General features: G+C 42.5%; 1 protein-coding gene across 3 annotated transcripts in view; it reads right to left on the reverse strand.

Moving 5' to 3' along the window:
* Positions 1-24,261, reverse strand: part of LOC106573450 (semaphorin-3E) — a 50,929-nt gene that overhangs the window by 10,697 nt on the left and 15,971 nt on the right. For all 3 annotated transcript variants that reach the window (XM_014148510.2, XM_014148511.2, XM_014148509.2), the window contains exon 2: positions 4,047-4,207. In XM_014148510.2, coding sequence (XP_014003985.2) covers positions 4,047-4,207 — 161 coding nt within the window. The remainder of the gene's footprint in view (positions 1-4,046; positions 4,208-24,261) is intronic.

Below are 24,261 nucleotides of genomic sequence, written 5' to 3' on the forward strand. Positions count from 1 at the left end.
AAGTTGATTATGCAAACAATTTGGAATTTTCCAACACATCAATGTTTCTTATAAAAACAAGAAGTGACGCAGTCAGTCTTTCCTCAACTCTCAGCCAAGAGAGACTGGCATGCATAGTATTAATAATGACAAGCCACCAGGGTCTGACAACTAGGATAGAACATTATTGAGGATAATAGCGGACGATATTGCCACTCCTATTTACCATAACTTAAATTTAAGCCAACTACAAAGTGTGTGCCCACAGGCCTTGAGGGAAGCAAAAGTCATTCCGCTTTCAAATCAAATCAAATGTATTTATATAGCCCTTCTTACATCAGCTGATATATCAAAGTGCTGTACAGAAACCCACCATAAAAGCCCAAACAGCAAGCAATGCAGGTGTAGAAGCATTCCGCTTTCTAAGATTAGTAAAGCCCCTTAACTGGCTTAAACTGCCGACCAATCAGCCTTTTACTAACCCTTAGTAAAGTTTTGGAAAAAATTGTGTTTGACCAGACACAATGCTATTTTACAGAAAACAAATTACCAAAATACTTTCAGCATGCTTATAGGGAGGGACATTCAAGCACAGCACTTACACAAATTGATGATAAAAAGATTGTGGCTGCTGTTGTGTTAGACTTCAGTAAAGCTTTTGACATTATCAATCATAGTCTGCTGCTGGAAAAACACATGTTATGTCTTTACATCCCCTTGTATATTGTGGATAAAGAGTTACCTGTCTAACAGAACACAAAGTGTGTTCTTTAATGGAAGCCTCTCCAACATAACACAGGTAAAATTAAGAATTCCTCAGGGCAGCTGTCTAGGCCCCTTACTTTTTTTCAGTCTTTACTATCAATATGCCACTGGCTTTGAGTAAATCCAGTGAGTCTATGTATGCGGATGACTCAACACTATACACATCAGCTACTACAGTGACCGAAATGACTGCAACACTTAACAAAGAGCTGCAGTTAGCTTCAGAATGGGTGGCAAAGAATAAGTTAGTCCTAAATATTTCAAAACTAAAAGCATTGTATTTGGGACAAACAATTCACTAAACCCTAAACCTCATTTATATGTTGTAATAAATAATGTGTAAATTAAGTAAGTTAATTAAGGTGACTAAACTGCTCGGAGTATCCCTGGATTGTAAACTGTCATGGTCAAAACACATTGATACAACAGTAGCTAAGTTGAGGAGAAATCTGTCCATAATAAAGCGCTTCTCTACCTTCTTAACAGCAAAATCAACAAGACAGATCCTACAGGCTCTAGTTTTGTCGCACCTGGACTACTGTTCAGCCGTGTGGTCCGGGGCCACATGGACTTTGTGATTGTCCGTTTGTGAATTCAGAGCGTTTCGAGTTCAGAGTGCAAACCGGACACTCTGGCCGATTAGTTTACTGACGCTTACTTGACACTTGACATATTCAACGGTGTTCAGCGTTCGTATATCCATCAGTTATTCGGCGCTCTCTGGCACACTCAGACGAGAGTGCTCTGAAATCAGAGTAGATGGCCAGACTGAATTTACAAATGCACCTGAAATGGTTACTTGTTTGGTGGAGTATTTTGTTAAGATATGTAGCTAGCTAGCTAGTTAGGTAAACAATGAACCATAATCACAACTCATGACGTTACTACCCTGCATGAATCTGCAGGTTCCTAACCAACCAAGTTCAATGTTAGCTAGCTAACATTAGGCTATAGCTAGCCAAGCAAATAGATCTGAGATACAAATAATAAGGTCATACATGTAACGATAGCTAGCGAGCCAGCTAGTGAGCCAGCCAGCTAACGCTTTAGCTAGCTAGGTAAATAATGATCCATAATCACAACTCATGACGTTACTACCCTGCATGAATCTGCATTTTTTACATTTTAGTCATTTAGCAGACGCTCTTATCCAGAGCGTCTTACAGTAGTGAATGCATACATTTAATTTCATTCATTTATTTTTTTTTCGTACAGGCCCCTCGTGGGAATCAAACCCACAACCATGGCGTTGCAAACACCATGCGTTGCAAACACCATGCTCTACCAACTGAGCTACAGGGAAGAAGTAGCTAACTAACCAGGTTCAATGTTAGCTAGCTAACATTAAGCTATAGCTAGCCAAGCAAATAGCTCTGAGATACGAATAATAAGGTCATACATGTAAAGTTAGCTTGCGAGCCAGCCAGCTAACGTTAGCTACCTAGCTAGGTAAACAATGAACCATAATCACAACTCATGAAGTTACTACCCTGCCTGAATCTGCAGGTAGCTAATCAACCAGGTTCAATGTTGGCTAGCTAACATTAGGCTATAGCTAGCCAAGCAAATGGCTCTTTCTATGAAAATTTGAAACATGTAATATCTGAAAATGTAGCTAGCTAGACTATCTTATCCGCATTCAATTTCATGGTTGGACGCGTCTCCTGTCGAATTCCATGGTAGCCCTTAGGTTGAAGATGTAATCTGGAGACAGGTGTTTTCTCAATCTCCTTAGCTATCATACTCAAATTCCACTGATTTCAAAACTCAGTCCTCCAGAATGTGGAGAGCAACACTTATGCAGTTTTAAGACACAATGCATTTAAAAAAGCTGCTTTAGACAGGATTACCTAGACATACAGTGGTTCTTCCTGTTAAAGTTTTGTCACACTGCAGCACACCTTGCCAGCTACCGCAGAGTTCTATGGCATGTTATTTAATTGTCAGCCATTGTTACATTAATGCTAGTTAGTGCTAGTTTGAAAACCAGAGGGCATCTTTGAGAAGCATATGATAACCTTCAATATGATGCTGTACAACGTGATGGTCGGGAGTAGGCTACAGTACTAAGAGCATAACATTTCCACACCCTAACCAATACCCAAACGGAGATAAAGACATCCAAACGGAGATAAAAAAAAAAAATCTCTTTGATTTATCAAGACCAGTCCCCAAGCTTGTATCAGAGCAGTGTGAAACGGTGCTGAAATAGTTGACTACAGCGGGTAGACTATTTCTTAAAATACTATTGCTTCTAACTTCAATATGCTTTTTAAATAAATAAGACCTACACCCCTTTTAACATCACATCATTACTCAACACTAGTGAGACTCATGTCGCCTACGGCAGGCCTACAGTATATCGGACTCTCGGCCAATAATTAGATTCAAAGGATTGGAGGATTCTAAATTAATATGTAAGGGGTATTTTCTGTTAGAAATTCTCACAGATCGGATTTGCCCTAAGGGGCTTTTATATAATTCTAAATTACTTAATAATCTCTTTATTTATTTCATTGTCAAATAACCTAACCGGACAACGCTGGGCCAACTGGGGACCACCCTATGGGACTCCCAATCACAGTCGGACTCCCAATCACATGTGATACAGCCTGGATTTGAACCAGGGGCTGTAGTGATGCCTCTTGTACTGAGATGCAGTGCCTTAGACCACTGCGCCACTCAGGAGCCATGACCAATATGACCAATATATATTGTCCCATCCTAGAAACGTTGTTTGCAGAATTCACAGCCTGCTACACAGGGTGTTAACAGGGTTAATAATAATAATCATATTTTTCCCCCTTCCACATGTTAATTGGGGAAATGAAAACCAGGTGTGTATGGAAACAAGACAAGACAAATGGATATATGAAAAATGGAGCGGCGATGGCTAGAAAGCCGGTGACGTCGATCGCCGCCTGAACAAGGAGAGGAGCCGACTTCGGCGGAAGTCGTGACACCTCAGGGAAACAGTCGGATCTGACAGCCAGTCCTACCGACTCTATTGGCCAATAATTATTATTACACGTGTGTATAGTGCTGGAGAAAAATTTGTAATACATTATGGAGACAATTTTACGTAGCCTATGAGATGTTACGGAAAGTTGGGATTTGAGACTGGGCATATGGCAGTATCTCTCTCCTCTCTGTGTCCAGCTGTGCTTTTTATGGAAGGACTCTGTGTACTAACTTTAGTAACATAATAAAGACACACAAATATATACACTCTGTTTGGGTAACCTACTTACCTGGAGGGACAAGAGTTCAAATCACCACTACACATGCACAGACAGGCCTACCTCTCTGTGTTGGTGGTTAACTCTCTCCAGGCTGAGTGAGTACAGGGTGTTTTTAGCCCCTACATACAGCCTCTCATGGGCCTCTTCCAACATCATGGTCTGGGTTTGCAGGGAGGGACCTGGTCCCTGGAACACCCACGTCCTGTTCAACTCACATAGCTCTGTAGATAGAGAGAGAGAGAGGTGGAAATTGAGATGCAATTTATAACCTCCTGCCAAATGTACGACCATAGAAGAGACAGATATTTTCCTCAAATTGCACAAACCCACCAAAAATTCCAATCAAATTTTGACAAACTCCCGTATCTGTAAGGCGAAATATCACAGTGTGCAATACCATCAGCAACATTTGTGACCTGCTGCTACAAAAAAAGGTAAACCAGTAGGTCAGAAACACAAAACATATATTTATCTGCCAATTTATTCTTGACACAAACCGGTGAGTGGCACACATACACATTCCATGTCTCAATTGTCTCCAGGCTTAAAAATCCTTCTTTAACCTATGTCCTCCCTTTCATCTACACTGATTGAAGTGGATTTAACAAGTGACATCAATAAGGGATCATACTGTACCTTTCACCTGGATTCCCCTGGTCAGTTTGCGTATTTTGTTGTGTGTTTTTACAACTTTTTCGTGATATCCAATTCGTAGTTACAGTCTTGTCCCATCACTGCAACTCCCGTATGGACTCGGTAGAGGCGAAGGTCGAGAGCCATGCGTCCTCTGAAACACGGCCCTGCCAAGCCGCACTGCTTCTTGACACACTGCTCGCTTAACCTGGAAGCCAGCTGTACCAATGTGTCGGAGGAAACACCGTACAACTGGCAACGGAAGTCAGCATGCATTCGCCCAGCCCACCACAGGAGTTGCTAGAGTGCGATGGGACATGGACATCCCGGCCTGCAATCCTTTCCCTAACCCGAACAGCGCTCGGCCAATTGTGTGCTGCCTCATCGGTCTCCCGGTCGCTTACATGTGTGAGTGCTGAATTAATACCCACAAATGAAACCCTCTATAAAACCAATGATGTAAAGGCAAGATAAAGACCTTGGGTGATACAGAGCCTGAGGATATGTACCTCTGAGTTTGCATGATCAGGCTACCTGCTGTTGAACTAGAGAAATAGAAAAACTGTCCTTGTCTAATGTAGGTGGCACTGTAAAATCTCTCCATGCCAGGAAAGGGTGTAATCCGATTCTGGGATGCTTCACCTGGGGAAAGGCTATGGGGTTCATGCATGTTTGTCACGGGTACTTAGGGCAGGAGGAAGGAGCAGAGTCAAATGCAGGAGATATTGTCCAGTAGCTCGAAGTTTATTCACACCCAAACACTAGGTGATCAAAAAGGCACAGGGAGTGCACAATACCCAAAACGGAAACAGGTAATCCACAAAGGGAAAAATCACACACGGGGCGCAGCCCGGCGAGAAAATAAATCCTCCAATAAAACGATGGAGAAAAAAGACACGGCCACAGCGTAAAACCCCACTGCCCGCTGACAAACCAACAATCCCGCACAACACACAACCCCAAAGGAACAAACTAAATACCCCCCCCACTAATGACAGAAACGAAAACAGGTGCGGACCTAGCCAGACAAAACACAATGAACACAGAAACACAGATCGGCGGCAGCTAGTAGACCGGCGACGACGACCGCCGGGCGCCGCCCGGCCGAGGAAGGGCACCATTTTCTGTGGATACTGTGACAATGTTCCAGGATTGCCTTTAAAATAACATCTGAAGCCCCATGTTTGTCAGGTAAAGCTTGAAGTTGAATATTACATTTTCATCATCAAAATATCAATATTTTTGCCTCAACTTTATATCCTTAGGGCTGCCGATCGTAACTAATTAGCTTCTGTTATTACAAACTTTGTGTGCTATTTTGAATGATGGCACTAGCTAGTTAGCAAACCAAACCGAAACATTAGCGAGCAAGCCTTACGAAAGGTAATTCTGCTGTGAAATTATTGAACAGGCCTCCTAGTCAAGAGTCAACACCAACAAAAAAAGGACTATACAGCTAGCTACAAGTGAGTGGAATAACAAATAGACTACCCAGTTAAAAAGTGAGTGGAATCATATTGGAGACCCAGCAGATTTCAAAGTAAAAAATACCAGAACTTAGGATGACATTTTGCCAAAGACGATCCTTTCAAGTATTTCTGGTTTTGCCGCGGTCTGAGCGCCAACAGTTAACCGAGAGGTGAAATGACGTCAGAGAACCTGTTGTTGCTGCTGCATAGAGCCTGTGTGAGTAATACCAAAGATTATAATGATGGGAGGACAAGGAGGTTTATATATATATATATATATATAGTAGGTGGTTGAGCAGCTTTAATATTGCAGACATACTGTGGCTTCCATCAATGTAATTGTCTACATCATTTCCAATCCCCCATATCTTTGTTTGTAAATATATATACAGTACCAGTCAAAAGTTTGGACATATCAAAACTATGAAATAACACATGGAATCATGTAGTAACCAAAAAAGTGTTAAACAAATCAAAATATATTTAAGATTTGAGATTCTTTAAAGTTGCCACCCTTTGCCTTGATGACAGCTTTGCACATTCTTGGCATTATTTCAACCAGACATGAAGGTCAGTCAATACAGAACATTTCAATAACTTTTAAAGTTTCTTCAAGTGCAGTTGCAAAAACCATCAAGCACTATGATGAAACTGGCTCTCACCACAGGAAAGGAAGACCCAGAGTTACCTCTGTTGCAGAGGATAAGTTCATTAGAGTTACCAGCCTCAGACATTGCAGCCCAAATAGATGCTTCACAGAGTTCAAGTAACAGCCACATCTCAACATCAACTGTTCTGAGGAAACTGCGTGAATCAGGCCTTCATGGTCGAATTGCTGCAAAGAAACCACTACTAAAGGACACCAATAAGAAGAAGAGACTTGCTTGGGCCAAGAAACATGAGCAATGGACATTAGACCGGTGGAAATCTGTCCTTGGTCTGATGAGTCCAAATGTGAGATTATTGGTTCCAACCGCTATGAGACGTAGAGTAGGTGAACAGATGATTTCCGCTTCCAACTCATCCCAAACCATTTCAATTGGGTTCAGGTCAGGGGATTATTTAACCAGGTAGGCTAGTTGAGAACAAGTTCTCATTTACAACTGTGACCTGGCCAAGATAAAGGCACACTTAACCATGAAGCATGGAGGATGAAGTGTGATGGTGTGGCGGTGCTTTGCTGGTGACACTGTCGGTGATTCATTTAGAATTCAAGGCACACTTAATCAGCATGGCTACCACAGCATTCTGCAGCGATACGCCATCCCATCTGGTTTGCCGATTGTGGGACTATCATTTGTTTTCAACAGGACAATGACCCAACACACCTCCAGGATGTGTAAGGGCTATTTGACCAAGAAGGAGAGTGATGGAGTGCTGCATCAGATGACCTGGCCTCCACAATCACCCAACCTGAACCCAATTGAAATGGTTGGGATGAGTTGGACCGCAGAGTGAAGGAAAAGCAGCCAACAACTGCTCAGCATATGTGGGAACTCCTTAAAGACTCATGGAAAAGCATTACAGGTGGAGCTGGCTGAGGGAATGCCAAGAGTGTGTAAAGCTGTCATCAAGCCAAAGGGTGGCTACTTTGAAGAATCTCAAATATAAAATATATTTTGATTTGTTGAACACTTTTTTGGGTACTATATGATTCCATATATGTTATTTCATAGTTTTGATGCCTTCACTATTATTCTACAATGTAGAAAATAGTAAAACATGTACCATAATGAGATACAAGAAGGGTTTAATAACCCAATGATTGCATGTATGAATGGACAAAGCCATTGATAACATGACACCATTCATTCCTATGCGAAGACTCAATAGCACATTGAAGCCTGTTAAGATGGCATCTCATGGAGACATAGCATACACAGTTTGAGTTACCCCAGGAAGTGATGCCACAGGCTAGCTTAGTGCTGCCCCTTCTCAATATCATTTAGCTTTTATTTAACCAAGCAAGTTAGTTAAGAACAAATTCTTATTTACAATGACAGTCTACCCCAGCCAAACCCTCCCCTAACCCGGACGACACTGGGCCAATTGTGTGCTGCCCTATGGCACTCCCAATCACAGCCGGTTGTGATACAGCCCGGGATCGAACCCAGGTCTGTAGTGACACCTCTAGCACTGCGATGCAGTGCCTTATACCGCTGCGCCACTCGGTCTGCTTCAATGTGTAAGTCAAGTTGAAGGCCGACCGGGGTACTGCAGGCTGCCATTAGCAACTAAATTATCCTTCTTTTGTGTCCAATTTTCAAATAATCAGTTCAAGGACATACATATTAGAAGCAGTTATTGTTACCATGATTGTCTTCAAAAAAAGATGAAGATTGACCACGAAGATTGACATTTTTCCATTCACAAACATTTGGGAGATTTCCACTAACAAGGCCTGCGGTCAGCCTTCAACTTCAGTGGCTTCAATGAGAGGGGGTAGTCCCCCTCTAATAGAGGCAGTAAAGAACTCACTCAAGCATTTTAGCCATTTTTAACAGACACTGGTTTCCAGAGTGACTTACAGGAGCAATTCGGGTTAATTGCCTTGCACAGATTTTTGACATAGCTGGCTCAGGGATTCAAACCAGCAAACTTTCGATTAATCTCTGAATACTCTTAACCACTAGGCTACCCTGCAACCCCGGACTTGATTGTAGACTAACAGTGAAATGTTTACTTACATGTCCTTTTCCAACAATGAAGAGTTAAAGATTTAAACAATTACAATTATTAGGAATAGTGACACGAGGAATAAATACACAGTAAATAACGAATAACAATGAGTAAACAATTGTATACAGGGAGTACCAGTACCGATTCGATGTGCAGGGTGTGAGGTAATTGAGGTAGCAATGTAAATGTACTGTAGGTAAGGGTAAAGTGACTTGGCAACAGGATAGATAATAGACAGTAGCAGCAGTTTATGTGGTGTGGAATTGTGTGTGTGTGTGTGTGTGTACGTGCATGTGTGTGTGGCATCAGTGTGTGTGTGTGTGTGTGTGTGTGTGTGTGTGTGTGTGTGTGTGTGTGTGTGTGTGTGTGTGTGTGTGTGTGTGTGTGTGTGTGTGTGTGTCAATGTAAGTATGTGTGAGTGTGTGGGTAGAGTCCAGTGTGTGTTCATGGAGTCAGTGAAGGAGAGTTAGTGGAAAAAAGTGTGTGTTGGGGTGTGTATGTGTGCCACAGGAGGATGGATGGCACACATACACACCAACACACACTTTCTATGTGGTTGATTCCATTCCATTTGCTTTGTTCCAGTCATTATTATGAGCCGTCCTCCCCTCAGCAGCCTCCACTGCTGTGGGTGTTCAGCCTGGTCTCATAGACTAGAGGTCTGTTCACTGTCCTCAAGTCCAGAACATACTACAGGAAAGTCACAGTACTACATAGAGCCATGACTACATTGAACTCTATTCCACATCATGTCACACAGTCAAGCAGTAAAATCAGATAAAAAAATCAGATAAAACTACACCTTATGGAACAGCACAGACTGTAAAGAGACACACACACACACACACACACACACACACACACACACACCATCATTTGTAAACACGTGCTAACACACAGACTCTACACACACTTACATTTTAATATTGTTATTTTGCAGTATTATTGATTTTGTATTGTAGATATGTTGGTATAGAGTAGTGTGTAATAATGTGTTGTGTTATTTATTGTTTTCATTTCTGTAATTTTTTAAATATTTTATTTTATTTAACTAGGGAAGTCAGTTAAGAAACATTATTATTTATTTACATTGACAGCCTACCAAAAGGCAAAAGGCCTCCTGCGGGAACGGGGGCTGGGATAAAAAAAAGAAAAATATATATATAAATATATATAAATAAATATAGGACAATACACACATCACAACAAGAGACACAACACAACAGTACATAAAGAGAGACCTAAGACAACAACATAGCAAAGCAGCAAAACTGACAACACAGCATGATATTAACACAACATGGTAGCAGCACAAAACATGGTACAAACATTATTGGGCACAGACAACAGCACAAAGTGCAAGAAGGTAGAGACAACAATACATCACGCAAAGCAGCCACAACTGTCAATAAGAGTGTCCATGATTGAGTCTTTGAATGAAGAGATTGAGATAAAACTGTAATTGTGATTGAACCCCAGAATGAGTAGCTTCTGCCTTGACAGCAGCTAATGGGGATCTAGAATAAAATACAAATACTGGTACCGCTTGCCGTGCGGTAGCAGAGAGAACAATCTATGGCTTGGGTGGCTGGAGTATTTGAGAATATTTTGGGCCTTCGTCTGACACTGGCTGGCATAGAGGTCCTGGATGACAGGGAGCTCGGCCCCAGTGATGTACAGGGCCGTACTCCCCATCCTCTGTAGCACCTTGCGGTCGGGTGCCTTGCTGTTGCTGTACCAAGTGGTGATGCAGCCAGTCAAGATACTCTCAATGGTGTAGCTTTTTGAGGATCTGAGGGCCCATGCCTAATCTTTTCAGCCTCTTGAGGGGGAAGAGGTGCTGTTGTGCTGTGTGGGTGTGTGTGGACCAAGTTAAATCCTTAGTGATGTGAACACTGATGAACTTGAAGCTCCAATATAGGCTAATAATGAATGTAGGCCCCTTGCAGTCACCATGCATTTTTGATATGGTCAGAAAGTTACTAAAGTAATGAGCTCATCTTTCAACAGCATTTGAATCAGAGACAGAACCTATGGTATTAATGCTAATATATCTAGTACATGGTTCATGTTTTGTTGTATCATATGTTATATGAATTTGAAGATGCATTTTGCATTATAGAGTTTCTGACCTAGATAAAGATATATCAGAAAGAACACTAGTAACATCCCAAAGCTTCTCCCAGAAGAGCATTGGTAAGAACTTGGATGTCTGGGAAAGATGTTGTGATTGCTGAAAGGGTTATTTGATCCTCTCAGCCCAGCCTATCAGCTGTCCTGAGGGGAGGAATTCCTTTAATCAGACAGGAAGCGGAAGTTTTGTCTTTATCTGACCCTGGGTAGCGGCTGTCCTTGGGCACAGATCTAGTATCAGCTTACAGTCCACAAATCCTAACCTTAACCATTTGGGGAATAATGCAAAACTGGCAGTAGGTCAGTATCTAGGGGGAACATCATCCTTCTGCCTTTATCTCTTAGTTTTAGTTATTTATTTATCTTAAAGTGGAAGTAGTGTGTCACTAGACCATGAGTTTGATTAGGATGGGGAAGTTTAATAGTGACTGAACACATGACACATGGTTCACACACACACACACACACACGCACACAAAGGCCCATGTCCATACACACACACACACACACACACACACACACACACACACACACACACACACACACACACACACACACACACACACACACACACACACACACACACACACACACACACACACACACATTGAGTAATCAATTGCATGTGCTCTATTGCTCTGAATTTGCTCTCAATTAATAATTGATCATATTGGAAGAAAAAATACAACAAATTAAAGATCTGTGCGGCCCTCTGAATGATTGTCTCAACCCAAAGTGGCCCCTTTACAAAAAATTGTGAGTAACACTGGTCTATGTTGTAGAAAAAGCAGGTGTTCTTAATATTTGTTTACTCTGTGTATTTTCTCTCTAATCAAACCCGTAAGGTGTTCCTTCTATCATGTTTACAGCTCTGGAGCCCAGGTCTGAAGGACCAGAGTCAGAAGCTACCACCCCAGAGAGGGCCACTTCCCCTGGGCCCTGAAGCACAGAATTGGATTAGACAGGGTCTGTAGAGTGTTAGGAATCCCCCTAAACCTTCATAATGTCAGGCAGAGCAGTCTAGCACACAGGTGGTTTATATGATCAAATGAGACCCTCTGTATTCCTCCCTTTCCCAAACTGGAGCTGCCATTTTCTCTTGCACTGAGGAGAGGAGAATACTCCTGGCTACCCTCACCATCTCCTCAGACACAACTTCTATGGAGTTATATGTCAAGGTTTAAGTTACTTCAAACACCTACAGGGCTTTCTAAATGCCAGTGTTTCAGGATGGGGATTCTGTTATTTGTTATTTCAGCATCTGTTTTTAGAAGCATTACATCTAGAGACAGAGAGTGTGTTTATAGTATTATATATCTTGGTAGAGACAGATAGTTTCAGTTTATTTTTCAGATTTTAGATCCATTCTCTTGGTTGTGCTAGCAATAGGGATCTATGTGGTACAAGCAGAGTTAAGGTTTGTTTTAAAAGGTATTAGATCTCTAGGTGCTATTAGGATTTAGATTAGTCTGATTGTTCTGGTAGCATCATTGATCTCAAACAGTGTGTGTGTGTGTGTGTTTTGTGCTAATAGATCTTTATGGTAGAGACAGAGGGGATGTGGCAGTGGTGTTATGCCAGCGCCCATACACGCTTCCTGTAATTATCTAATCCAGGCAGTTACAGCTCTTAAATGCATGCACGTGTACAAACACACACATGCACGCATGCTAACGCGAGCAGACACACGTGATGCGAAAACACACGTATGTGGGGCTCACACACACACACCTCCAGATGAAACACATATGGAATGAGTAATGATTCAGCTGACGCTGACAAGGACAGACAGGTGAAGTGGAGCAGGACAGAGCGTGTCATTCACTGGGCAAGACTAAATATATGTTGTTCTCTAATTCTCTAGTTCTCTAATGTTTCAGATGAACTACACATTTACTCATTGGATGCTTCTCCCATCGATCGGGTACCGGCCTATCTGGGCATTTGAATTGACAAACAATTAATGTTATTTAATTAACATGTGGATGAGCTAGTTAAAGAGCTAAGATTTAAAGTGGGCTTCTTTTTTAGAAATAGATTTTGCCTCGCTCTAAATAGCAGGAAGCTGATTATACAGTCAACTTTCCTGTCAGTTCTTAACTATGGTGACACTATTTATCAGATTGCAGCAGCCACTACACTTAAACATTTGGATGCCATCGACCATAGGGCGCTTCACTTTATCACAGGTGACAGTTTTAATATTCACCACTGCATCCTGTATCAAGAGGTTGGCTGGTATTCATTGAAGTCCCGTAGATCACTTCATTATTCCCTTTTTGTTTACAAACCTCTACTATACAAGCTTCCAACTTACCTAATCTCCTTGCTAACGTATAACAGAATGAGCTACCAAACCCGCTCGCATGATTGGTAAACTCTTGAGGTCCCTCTGGTCTTTAGGTAAATCCTCCTTTAGTTTTAATGCCCAAATGTTTTTGAATAACCTACAAAATTCTTGATTCCCTGGTGCCGCTGGGGCAGTTTAGGACTCTGGTGTTGAATGAATTCATTGAGGATTGCAGTTGTTTCGATTGATTGAGGTGGTTTATTTGTTGAAATGGTGGTATCGAGGTTGTGCCTTGTGGTTATTTTACCTCTTCTTGTTTTATTTGTCATGTAAAAAAAAAATCTTCCTGTTTTTGAGAAAATGTTTGTACTCGTGGCACCATTGGGAAAATACAAGTTTATAAATAAATAAAAATGAGCACTCTGGAGATATGATGAAGTTAACACATCCCTGGACCAAATCAAAAGTCCTTAATAATGAGATTGAAAATAATGATAAGGATGAAGGTGACAATGAAGAGGATACTGAAAATGCTGATAACAACAATTATAATGACGGTGGTGGTGGTGATAATGATGGTCATGACGATGATGATTTATGATGATGATAATGACATTACAGGAGGAGAGTGAAGTAGATAGGATGATCATTTGATCATGCTGAGACATGCATAGCTAACAAACGTCAAACAGTGTATAATTATCTAAAGCAGTTACTGCTGTTCAGTCTCTATAGACACATTAAGGAGATTTCTACTCCTCTTCTCTCTGTCATCTTCTGCAGCTGGTTGATGTGTGAGTGTGTTACTGTGTGACTGTCTGCGTCTGTAACTGTGTGTGTGTGTGTGTGTGTGTGTGTGTGTGTGTGTGTGTGTGTGTGTGTGTGTGTGTGTGTGTGTGTGTGTGTGTAACTGTGTGTGTGTGTGTGTTCTCTCCTCACTCTCACTCTCTCCAGCTAAGTAGTGAACGAGGGAGTGTGTCTTTTGCTAAAACAAACGAGAGTGAGACTGTGCTCCCACTTCAAATGGAAAACAGAAGGAGAGAAAAAACGAGAGACTCCCTCATGACTAATCCTTTCATCACCCGCCTGTGAAGTGCTAAGAGATGGCAGGGGAGATTTAGAGAAATTAAATCATAATAAACTATTTAAATCCCTACCATGGAATCTCTGTAACTGTATTCCTACTGGAACAGAGAGCAGAGTGTATCAGACATGGAGGAAACAAGGCTTCCTTTATTTTACTCAACAGTGGCGAAGCGAGGGAAACAGTTAGTTAGAGAGAAATGCAGATTCTTGCTCAGAGTCTATAAAACAAGAACCTCAGGAAAGTTAAAGACAATAGACAGGTTGCCTAACAACGTCACGAAAACGATGCACACACATCACAGAGGCAGAAGGCTGTGTGTTGTTATGATTCTGGATGGCCAGATAGCTAGCATCAATAACAGGAAGCTGCCATGTGACGAATCGTAGGTGGCTTGTTTCAGCTCGTTGAATCTTTTATTGATACCATGTCTTTTTTATGCTAATATGGCAAAAATTCTCTAGTTAGCTAACCAACAACTGTGACAATGTAATTCCAAGACAACAAGTGCTTATTGTGGAAATCTATTTATGTTTTCAATAAACATTTGGAGAGTAAATAAAATAAAATAAAATAAAATGTTATTTGTGACATGCGCCAAATACAACAGATTTAGTCTTTACCGTGAAATGCTTACTTACAAGCCCCTAACCAACAATGCAGTTCAAAAAATAGAGTTAAGAAAATATTTACTAAATAAACTAAAGTAAAAAAAGAAAAGAAAAAAGTAACACAATAAAATAACAGTAACGAGGCTATATACAGGGGGTACCGGTACCGAGTCAATGTGTTAGTCAATGTACAGGTTAGTCAAAGTAATTTGTACATATACAGTGAGGGAAAAAAGTATTTGATCCCCTGCTGATTTTGTACGTTTGCCCACTGACAAAGAAATGATCAGTCTATAATTTTAATGGTAGGTTTAATTGAACAGTGAGAGACAGAATAACAACAAAAAAATCAAGAAATACGCATGTCAAAAATGTTATAAATTGATTTGCATTTTAATGAGGGAAATAAGTATTTGACCCCCTCTCAATCAGAAAGATTTCTGGCTCCCAGGTGTCTTTTATACAGGTAATGAGCTGAGATTAGGAGCACACTCTTAAAGGTAGTGCTCCTAATCTCAGCTTGTTACCTGTATAAAAGACACCTGTCCACAGAAACATTCAATTAATCAGATTCCAAACTCTCCACCATTGCCAAGACCAAAAAGCTCTCCAAGGATGTCAGGGACAAGATTGTAGACCTACACAACGCTGGAATGGGCTACAAGACCATCACCAAGCAGCTTGGTGAGAAGGTGACAACAGTTGGTGCGATTATTCGCAAATGGAAGAAACACAAAAGAGCTGTCAATCTCCCTCGGCCTGGGGCTCCATGCAAGATCTCACCTCGTGGAGTTGCAATGATCATGGGACTGGGACCATAGTCACCAAGAAAAGCTGGGACCATAGTCACCAAGAAAACAATTGGTAACTCACTACGCTGTGAAGGACTGAAATCCTGCAGCGCCCGCAAGGTTCCACTGCTCAAGAAAGCACATATACATGCCCGTCTGAAGTTTGCCAATGAACATCTGAATGATTCAGAGGACAACTGGGTGAAAGTGTTGTGGTCAGATGAGACCGAAATGGAGCTCTTTGGCATCAACTCAACTTGCCGTGTTTGGAGGAGGAGGAATGCTGCCTATGACCCCAAGAACACCATCTCCACCGTCAAACATGGAGGTGGAAACATTATGCTTTGGGGGTGTTTTACTGCTAAGGGGACAGCACAACTTCACCGCATCAAAGGGACGATAGATGGGGCCATGTACCGTCAAATCTTGGGTGAGAACCTCCTTCCCTCAGCCAGGGCATTGAAAATGGGTCGTGGATGGGTATTCCAGCATGACAATGACCCAAAACACACGGCCAAGGCAACAAAGGAGTGGCTCAAGAAGAAGCACATTAAGGTCCTGGAGTGGCCTAGCCAGTCTCCAGACCTTAATCCCATAGAAAATCTGTGGAGGGAGCTGAACGTTCGAGTTGCCAAACGTCAGCCTCGAAACCTTAATGACTTGGAGAAGATCTGCAAAGAGGAGTGGGACAAAATCCCTCCTGAGATGTGTGCAAACCTGGTGGCCAACTACAAGAAACGTCTGACCTCTGTGATTGCCAACAAGGGTTTTGCCACCAAGTACTAAGTCATGTTTTGCAGAGGGGTCAAATACTTATTTCCCTCATTAAACATTTTTCACATGCGTTTTTCTGGATTTTTTTGTTGTTATTCTGTCTCTCACTGTTCAAATAAACCTACCATTAAAATTATAGACTGATAATTTCCTTGTCAGTAGGGAAACGTACAAAATCAGCAGGGGATCAAATACTTTTTCCCTCACTGTAGGTAGGGGTAAAGTGACAATGCATAGATAATAAACAGCGAGTAGCAGCAGTGGGTGGCCATTTGATTAATTGTTCAGCAGTCTTACCGTTTTGGGGGTAGAAGCTGTTAAGGATCCTTTTGGTCCTAGACATGGCGCTCCGGTACCGCTTGCAGCGATGTCGCGGAGAGAACAGTCTATGACTTGGGTGACTGGAGTCTTTGACAATTTTTAGGGCCTTCCTCTGACACCGCCTAGTTTATAGGTCCGGGATGGTAGTAAGCTTGGCCCCAGTGATGTACTGTAGCGCCTTACGGTCAGATGCCGACCAGTTGCCATACCAGGCAGGGATGCAACCGGTCAGGATGCACTCAATGGTGCAGCTGTAGAACTTTTTGAGGATCTGGGGACCCATGCCAAATCTTTTCCGTCTCCTGAGGGGGAAAAGGTGTTGTCGTGCCCCCTTCATGACTGTCTTGGTGTGTTTGGACCATGATAGTTTGTTGGTGATGTGGACACCAAGGAACTTGAAACTCGCGATCCGCTCCACTACAGCAACGTTAATGTTAATGGGGACCTGTTCGGCCCTGTAGTCCCCAATCAGCTCCTTTGTCTTGCTCACAATGATGGATAGCACTATGTGACATCGGCTGATGTAAAAAGGGCTTTATAAATACATTTGATTGATTGACTGATGAAGAGGTTGTTGTCCTGGCACCACACTGTCCAGGTCTCTGACATCCTCCCTATAGGCTGTCTCATCATTATCGGTGATCTTTTGTGTCGTCAGCAAACTTAATGTTGGTGTTGGAGTTGCGTTTGGCCACACAGTCATGGGTGAACAGGTAGTACAGGAGGGGACTAAGCACACACCCCTGAGGGGCCCCAGTGTTGAGGATCAGGGTGGCAGATGTGTTGTTGTCTACATTTACGTCATTTTTAGCAGACGCTCTTATCCAGAGCGACTTACAAATTGGTGCATTCACCTTAAGATATCCAGTGGAACAACCACTTTACAATAGTACATCTATATCATTTTTTTTGGGGGGGCGGGGGGGGTTAGAAGGATTACTATATCCTATCCCAGGTATTCCTTAAAGAGGTGGGGTTTCAGGTGTCTATGGAAGGTGGTGATTGACTCCGCTGTCCTGGCGTCGTGAGTGAGCTTGTTCCACCATTGGGGTGCCAGAGCAGCGAACAGTTTTGACTGGGCTGAGCGGGAACTGTGCTTCCGCAGAGGTAGGGGGGCCAGCAGGCCAGAGGTGGATGAACGCAGTGCCCTTGTTTGGGTGTAGGGCCTGATCAGAGCCTAAAGGTACGGAGGTGCCGTTCCCCTCACAGCTCCGTAGGCAAGCACCATGGTCTTGTAGCAGATGCGAGCTTCAACTGGAAGCCAGTGGAGTGTGCGGAGGAGCGGGGTGATGTGGGAGAACTTGGGAAGGTTGAACACCAGACGGGCTGCGGTGTTCTGGATGAGTTGTAGGGGTTTAATGGCACAGGCAGGGAGCCCCGCCAACAGTGAGTTGCAGTAATCCAGACGGGAGATGACAAGTGCCTGGATTAGGACCTGCGCCGCTTCCTGTGTAAGGCAGGGTCGTACTCTGCGAATGTTGTATAGCATGAACCTACAGGATCGGGTCACCGCATTGATGTTAGCGGAGAATGACAGGGTGTTGTCCAGGGTCACGCCGAGGCTCTTAGCACTCTGGGAGGAGGACACAATGGAGTTGTCCACCGTGATGGCGAGATCATGGAAAGGGCAGTCCTTCCCCGGGAGGAAGAGCAGCTCCGTCTTGCCGACGGGGACTGCCCGTGAGGAAGTCCAGGATCCAGTTGCAGAGGGAGGTGCTTAGTCCCAGGGTCCTTAGCTTAGTAATGAGCTTTGTGGGCACTGAGCTGTAGTCAATGAACAGCATTCTCACGTAGGTTTTCCTTTTGTCCAGGTGGGAAAGGGCAGTGTGGAGTGCGATTGAGATTATGTCATCTGTGGATCTGTTGGGGCCGCATGCAAATTGGAGTGGGTCCAGTGTTTCCTGGATGATGTTGTTGATGTGAGCCATGACAGCTCGTGGCTGGGTTTCCCTTTGTAGTCCGTAATAGTTTGCAAACCCTGCCACATCCGACGAGCGTTAGAGCCGGTGTCGTACGATTCAATCTTAGTCCTGTATTGACGCTTTGCTTGTTTGATGGTTCATCTGAGGGCATAGCAGGATTTCTTATAAGCGACCGGATTAGCTCCTTGAAAGCAGCAGCACTAGCCTTTAGCTCTGTGCAGATGTTGACTGTAATCCATGGCTTCTGGTTGGGATATGTACGTACGGCCACTGTGGGGTCGACGTCATTGATGCACTTATTGATGAAGCCGTTGACTGAGGTGGTATACTACCCAATGCCATTGGATGAATCCCGGAACATATTCCAGTCTGTTCTAGAAAAACAGTCCTGTAGCGTAGCATCCACGTTGTCCGTATTGTGCGAGTCACTGGTACTTGCTGCTTTAGTTTTTGCTTTTTAGCCGGAATCAGGAGGATATAATTATGGTCAGAATTGCCAAATGGAGGGCGAGGGACAGCTTTGTATGCTTCTCTGTGTGTGAAGTAAAGGTGGTCTAGAGTTTTTTTTCTTTGGTTGCACGTGACATGCTGGTAGAAATGAGGTAAAAGGGATTTAAGTTTGCCTGCATTAAAATCCCTGGCCACTAGGAGCGTCGCTTCTGGAGGAGCATTTTCTTGTTTGCTTATGGCCTTATATAGTTTGATGAGTGCGGTCTTAGTGCCAGCATCGGTTTGTGGTGGTAAATATACGGCTACGAATAATGTTGATGAGAACTCTTTTGGTAGATAGAGTGGTCTACAGCTTATCATGAGGTACTCTTCCTCAGGAGAGCAATTACTTCTTTAATATTAGACATTACGCACCAGCTGTTATTGACAAATAGACACACACCCCTGCCCCTCGTCTTACCAGACGTAGTAGCTCTGTCCTGCCGATACAAGGAAAACAAAGCCAGCTCTATATTATCCGTGTCGTCGTTCAGCCACGACTCAGTGAAACAGATTTACAGTTTATATTGTCCCATTGGTAGGATAGTCTTAATCGTAGGTCGTCCAGCTTATTTTCCAATGCACGTTGGCCAATAGTATGGATAGTGGTGGAGGTTTACTCACTCGCCTACGAATTCTCACGAGGAACCCCAACCTCCGCCCCCTTTTTCTCCATCTTTTCTTCACGTGAATGACAGGGATTTGGGCCTGGTCTTGAGAAAGTAGTGTATCCTTTGCGTCGGACTAGTTAAAGAATATATCTTTGTCCAGTTTAAGGTGAGTAATCGCTGTTCTGATGTCAATAATCTTTTTTTGGTCATAAGAGACGGTAGCAGTAACATTATGTACAAAATCAGTTTGGAACAAAGCGAAAAAACAAATAAAACAAACAAAATAGCACAGTTGGTTAGGAGCCCGTAAAAATATAGGTACCCAAAACGAACCCAAAAGTCCTCAAAAGCAGTGGTGTAAAGTACTTAAGAAGTTAAAATTAATTTAAAGTACTTCTCAAGTACTTTTTTGAGGTATCTATACTTTACTATTTATAGTTTTGACAACTTTTACTTTTACTTCACTACATTCCTAAAGACAATGATGCACTTTTCACTCCATACATTTTCCCTGACACCCAAAAGGACTCATTACTATTTCAATGCTTAGCAGGACAGGGAAATGGTCCAATTTACACGCTTATCAAGGGAACATCCGTGGTCATCACTACTGCCTTTAATCTGGCGGACTCACTAAACACAAATGCTTCTTTGTATGTCTGAGTGTTGGAGTGTGCCCCTGGCTATTCTTAAATAAAATAAAAACAATAACATTTTGCAGTTTAGTTTGCTTAATGTAAGGAATTTGAAATGATTTACTTTTACTTCTAATTTTGATATGTAAGTATATTTTTGCAATTACACATACTATGATACTTAAATATATTTAAAACCAAATACTTTTAGACTTTTACTCAAGTAATATTTTACTGGGTGCCTTTCACTTTTACTCAAGTATGCCAATTGGGTCGTTTTCCACAACTGCCCAAAAGTACCCTTAACAACCCCAAACAGGTACCCAAAAGAACCCCAAAGTACCTAAAAGTACCCCAAACAACCCAAAACAGGTACCCACAAGACCTCCAAAGTACCAAAAGAACCCCAAACATATTGAACATGTACCCAAATTGTCAGTTCAGGTTCATGTTTCAGGAGGGCTCCCGGACCACCACACATGAGGGAACGATGTCACAGAGTAAAATAAGAGCCACATTGAGTAGGACGGGGAGGCGGACAAGGGGGGGCTAGGGCAGAAGAGAGGAGCTGGGGAAGAAGAGAGGAGAGAGGGGAAGAGGACACGAGAATGGCAGTGTGGGTAACAGGGGTAGAGGGGTAGATGAAGAGGTGGTGGTGAGTTAAAACAGAGTTGGGAAAGCAGAGAAAAAGAGTAGGGATGACAACAGAAGAAGGAGAAGAGAAGGTGGGAGAAGCGACCTCTGATCTTTGAATGAGTGCGTACATCTGGAAAGCAGGAGAACCAGATTGCCTGACATAATACTGCCTGTAGAGAACAACAATAGAACAAACACACTTTCATGTGGTTCACCCCAACTCTGTTTAAGTTTGATGTCAATAGAGTTTGCAGTGTTTTATGGGGTGACAAACCTTGTTGTAGCCCAAAGGAGAGACAGACATCAGAAAGCTAATATTTTTTTAGCTCTGGTCACGTCAGACACACAGAGACATAGTCTCTTAGAGTCTACAGAGAGTCTATAATGATGGAGTTAGATTAAAGCCCAGCTAGTAAAGTAGACCCCCCAGCAAAAGTCCTTTCTAGAACCCTAAACCCTATCTGCGCCATGGTGTGTCTGTGGCGATAGTAAAGGCTGAGGTTCATTTAAAGTGAGGAAATGGAGGGCCTGCTAGCTATAGGCAAACAGATTGCAATGTGCTGCCTGATCAAATAGGCATTACCTCACATCACCCCGTGTGGCTCAGTTGGTAGAGCATGGTGTTTGCAACGCCAGGGTTGTGAGTTCGATTCCCACGGGGGACCAGTACGGAAAATAAAATGTATGAAATGTATGCAATTCACTACTGTAATTCGCTCTGGATAAGAGTGTCTGCTAAATGACTAAAATGTAAATGTATCACCGCTGCCTCATCCCTAACCTCCCTCCTTTCACCCTCAATACCCTACCCCTAGATCCTACACCCCATGACCATTTCACCTTCTGCATTCCCTCTCTCTCACCCTGGTGTTTGTACAGTGAAAAGGTCAGAGCAGAACTCGAAGTCTCGCCAATTGTTTCTCCCTCTGGACACGATATTAATGAGAGAGATTGTAATTTAACAGTACCTTTATTGGACAATATTTACATAATTATTAATTGTAACGGACCTAAAAAGTTACATCCAAAATCTCTGCAAACTCCACCAGAGAGAGACTGTGAGAGAGAGAGAGAATTCTATAAGATGCTGAAAGATACCGTCCCCTGAGGTGATTCAGAACATCGCCCTCTCCAGGTAGTTTAAGTACTATATAAAGACTTTATAAAGCTGTATTATTTCAGTTTTATCACCAGAGCTGAACCAGTCAGTGGGGAGAATAGTAGTAATTATAGAGTAGGCGGAACAGACTTAATACAGCTCCTCACTTTACACATTATATTTCATGAGAAAAATCACCCTAATTTAAAAGATACAGCATTTAGCCTAACAAACAAAGGACTTCATGCAACACTGGTATTCCCCAACTCGTTCATCATCACAAACCCACCTCCAGCTTAAACCATTTAAGACCGTTAAACATATACAGCAGCTCTCTTCTGTTCTAGTCTGGGAGGGAAGGTTTTATTTTACCGCTCAGAGGGGGGCTCCCTAAGGGTAATTACTACCTGCACATTGCACAGTAGGACATCAACAACTGAACAACTGAAGGTCCAGACATAAGGGTGGAACAGAGCTATGGATGATCAGAAATGATCAGAACGTAAACGGTGTATAGGCCTAAAATGAGCTAACTCTCTAAAATGGCCCAACTTGCTATGTCAAAGTTGAAGCACAGTGTATATATATATATTATTTCTTAAAGTGTTCAGGTGATGATATCAGATTGTTTAGATAGAGCTAATGTCAGACATGTTCACTAAGATAAACTCCTCTCAGACAACTCCAACAGTGAGCTGCTAAAAGCTTTCATCGGACATACTTCACCACTACACTACTTAAACCACATATACCTTAAATATTTCTTACATACTTCCACGCAGTAAAACCATATAGTAAAGACAGCTGATGTCCTCTCGCCCTATTGTAGAAGGCACTCTGAAGTGGTTTAAAATGTGCTGAACACACATACAGTATACACTACCGTGCAGAAGTTTGGGGTCACATAGAAATGTCCTTGTTTTTGAAAGAAAAACACATTTTTAGTCCATTAAAATAACATCAAATTGATCAGAAATACAGTGCAGACATTGTTAATGTTGTAAATGACTATTGTAGCTGTAAACGGCTGATTTTTAATCAAATATCTACACAGGTATACAGAGGCCCATTACCAGCAACCATAACTCCTGTGTTCCAATGGCATGTTGTGTTAGCTAATCCAAGTTTATTATTTTGAAAGGCTAATTGATCATTAAAATACAATTTTGCAATTATGTTGGCACAGCTGAAAACTGTTGTGCTAATGAAAGAAGCAATAAAACTGGCATTATTTAGACTAGTTGAGTATCTGGAGCATCCGGATTTGTGGGTTCAATTACAGGCTCAAAATGGCCAGAAACAAAGACCTTTCTTCGGAAACTCATCAGTCTATTCTTGTTCTGAGAAATGAAGGCTATTCCATGCGAGAAATTGCCAAGAAACTGAAGATCTGGTACAATGCTGTGTACTACTCCTTTCACAGAACAGTGCAAACTGTCTCTAACCAGAATAGAAATAGGAGTGGGAGGCCCTGGTGCACAACTGTATTTGGGGAGTTTCTCCCATTCTTCTCTGCAGATCCTCTCAACCTCTGTCAGGTTGGATGGGGAGCGTTGCTGCACAACTATTTTCAGGTCTCTCCAGAGATGTTCGATCGGATTCAAGTCCGGGATCTGTCTGGGCCATTCAAGGACATTCAGAGACTTGTCCAAAAGCCACTCCTGAGTTGTCTTGGCTGTGTGCTTAGGGTCGTTGTCCTGTTGGAAGGTGAACCTTCCCCCAAGTCTGAGGTCCTGAACACTCTGAAGCAGGTTTTCGTCAAGGATCTCTCTGTACTTTACAACATTCATCTTTGCCTCTATCCTGACTAGTCTCCCAATCCCTGCCACTGAAAAACATTCCCACAGCATGATGCTGCAACCACAATACTTCAACGTATGGATGGTGCCAGGTTTCCTCCAGATGTGACACTTGGCATTCAGGCCAAAGAGTTCAATCTTGCTTTCATCAGACCAGATAATCTTGTTTCTTATGGTCTGAGAGACTTTAGGTGTCTTTTGGCAAACTCCAAGTGGGCTGTCATGTGCATTTTACTAAGTAGTGGCTTCTGTCTGGCCATTCTACAATAAAGGTCTTATCGGTGGAGTGCTGCCGAGAT

Source organism: Salmo salar, chromosome ssa16 (genome assembly GCF_905237065.1).
Source record: "Salmo salar chromosome ssa16, Ssal_v3.1, whole genome shotgun sequence".
In the NCBI taxonomy this organism is placed as follows: Eukaryota; Metazoa; Chordata; class Actinopteri; order Salmoniformes; family Salmonidae; genus Salmo; species Salmo salar.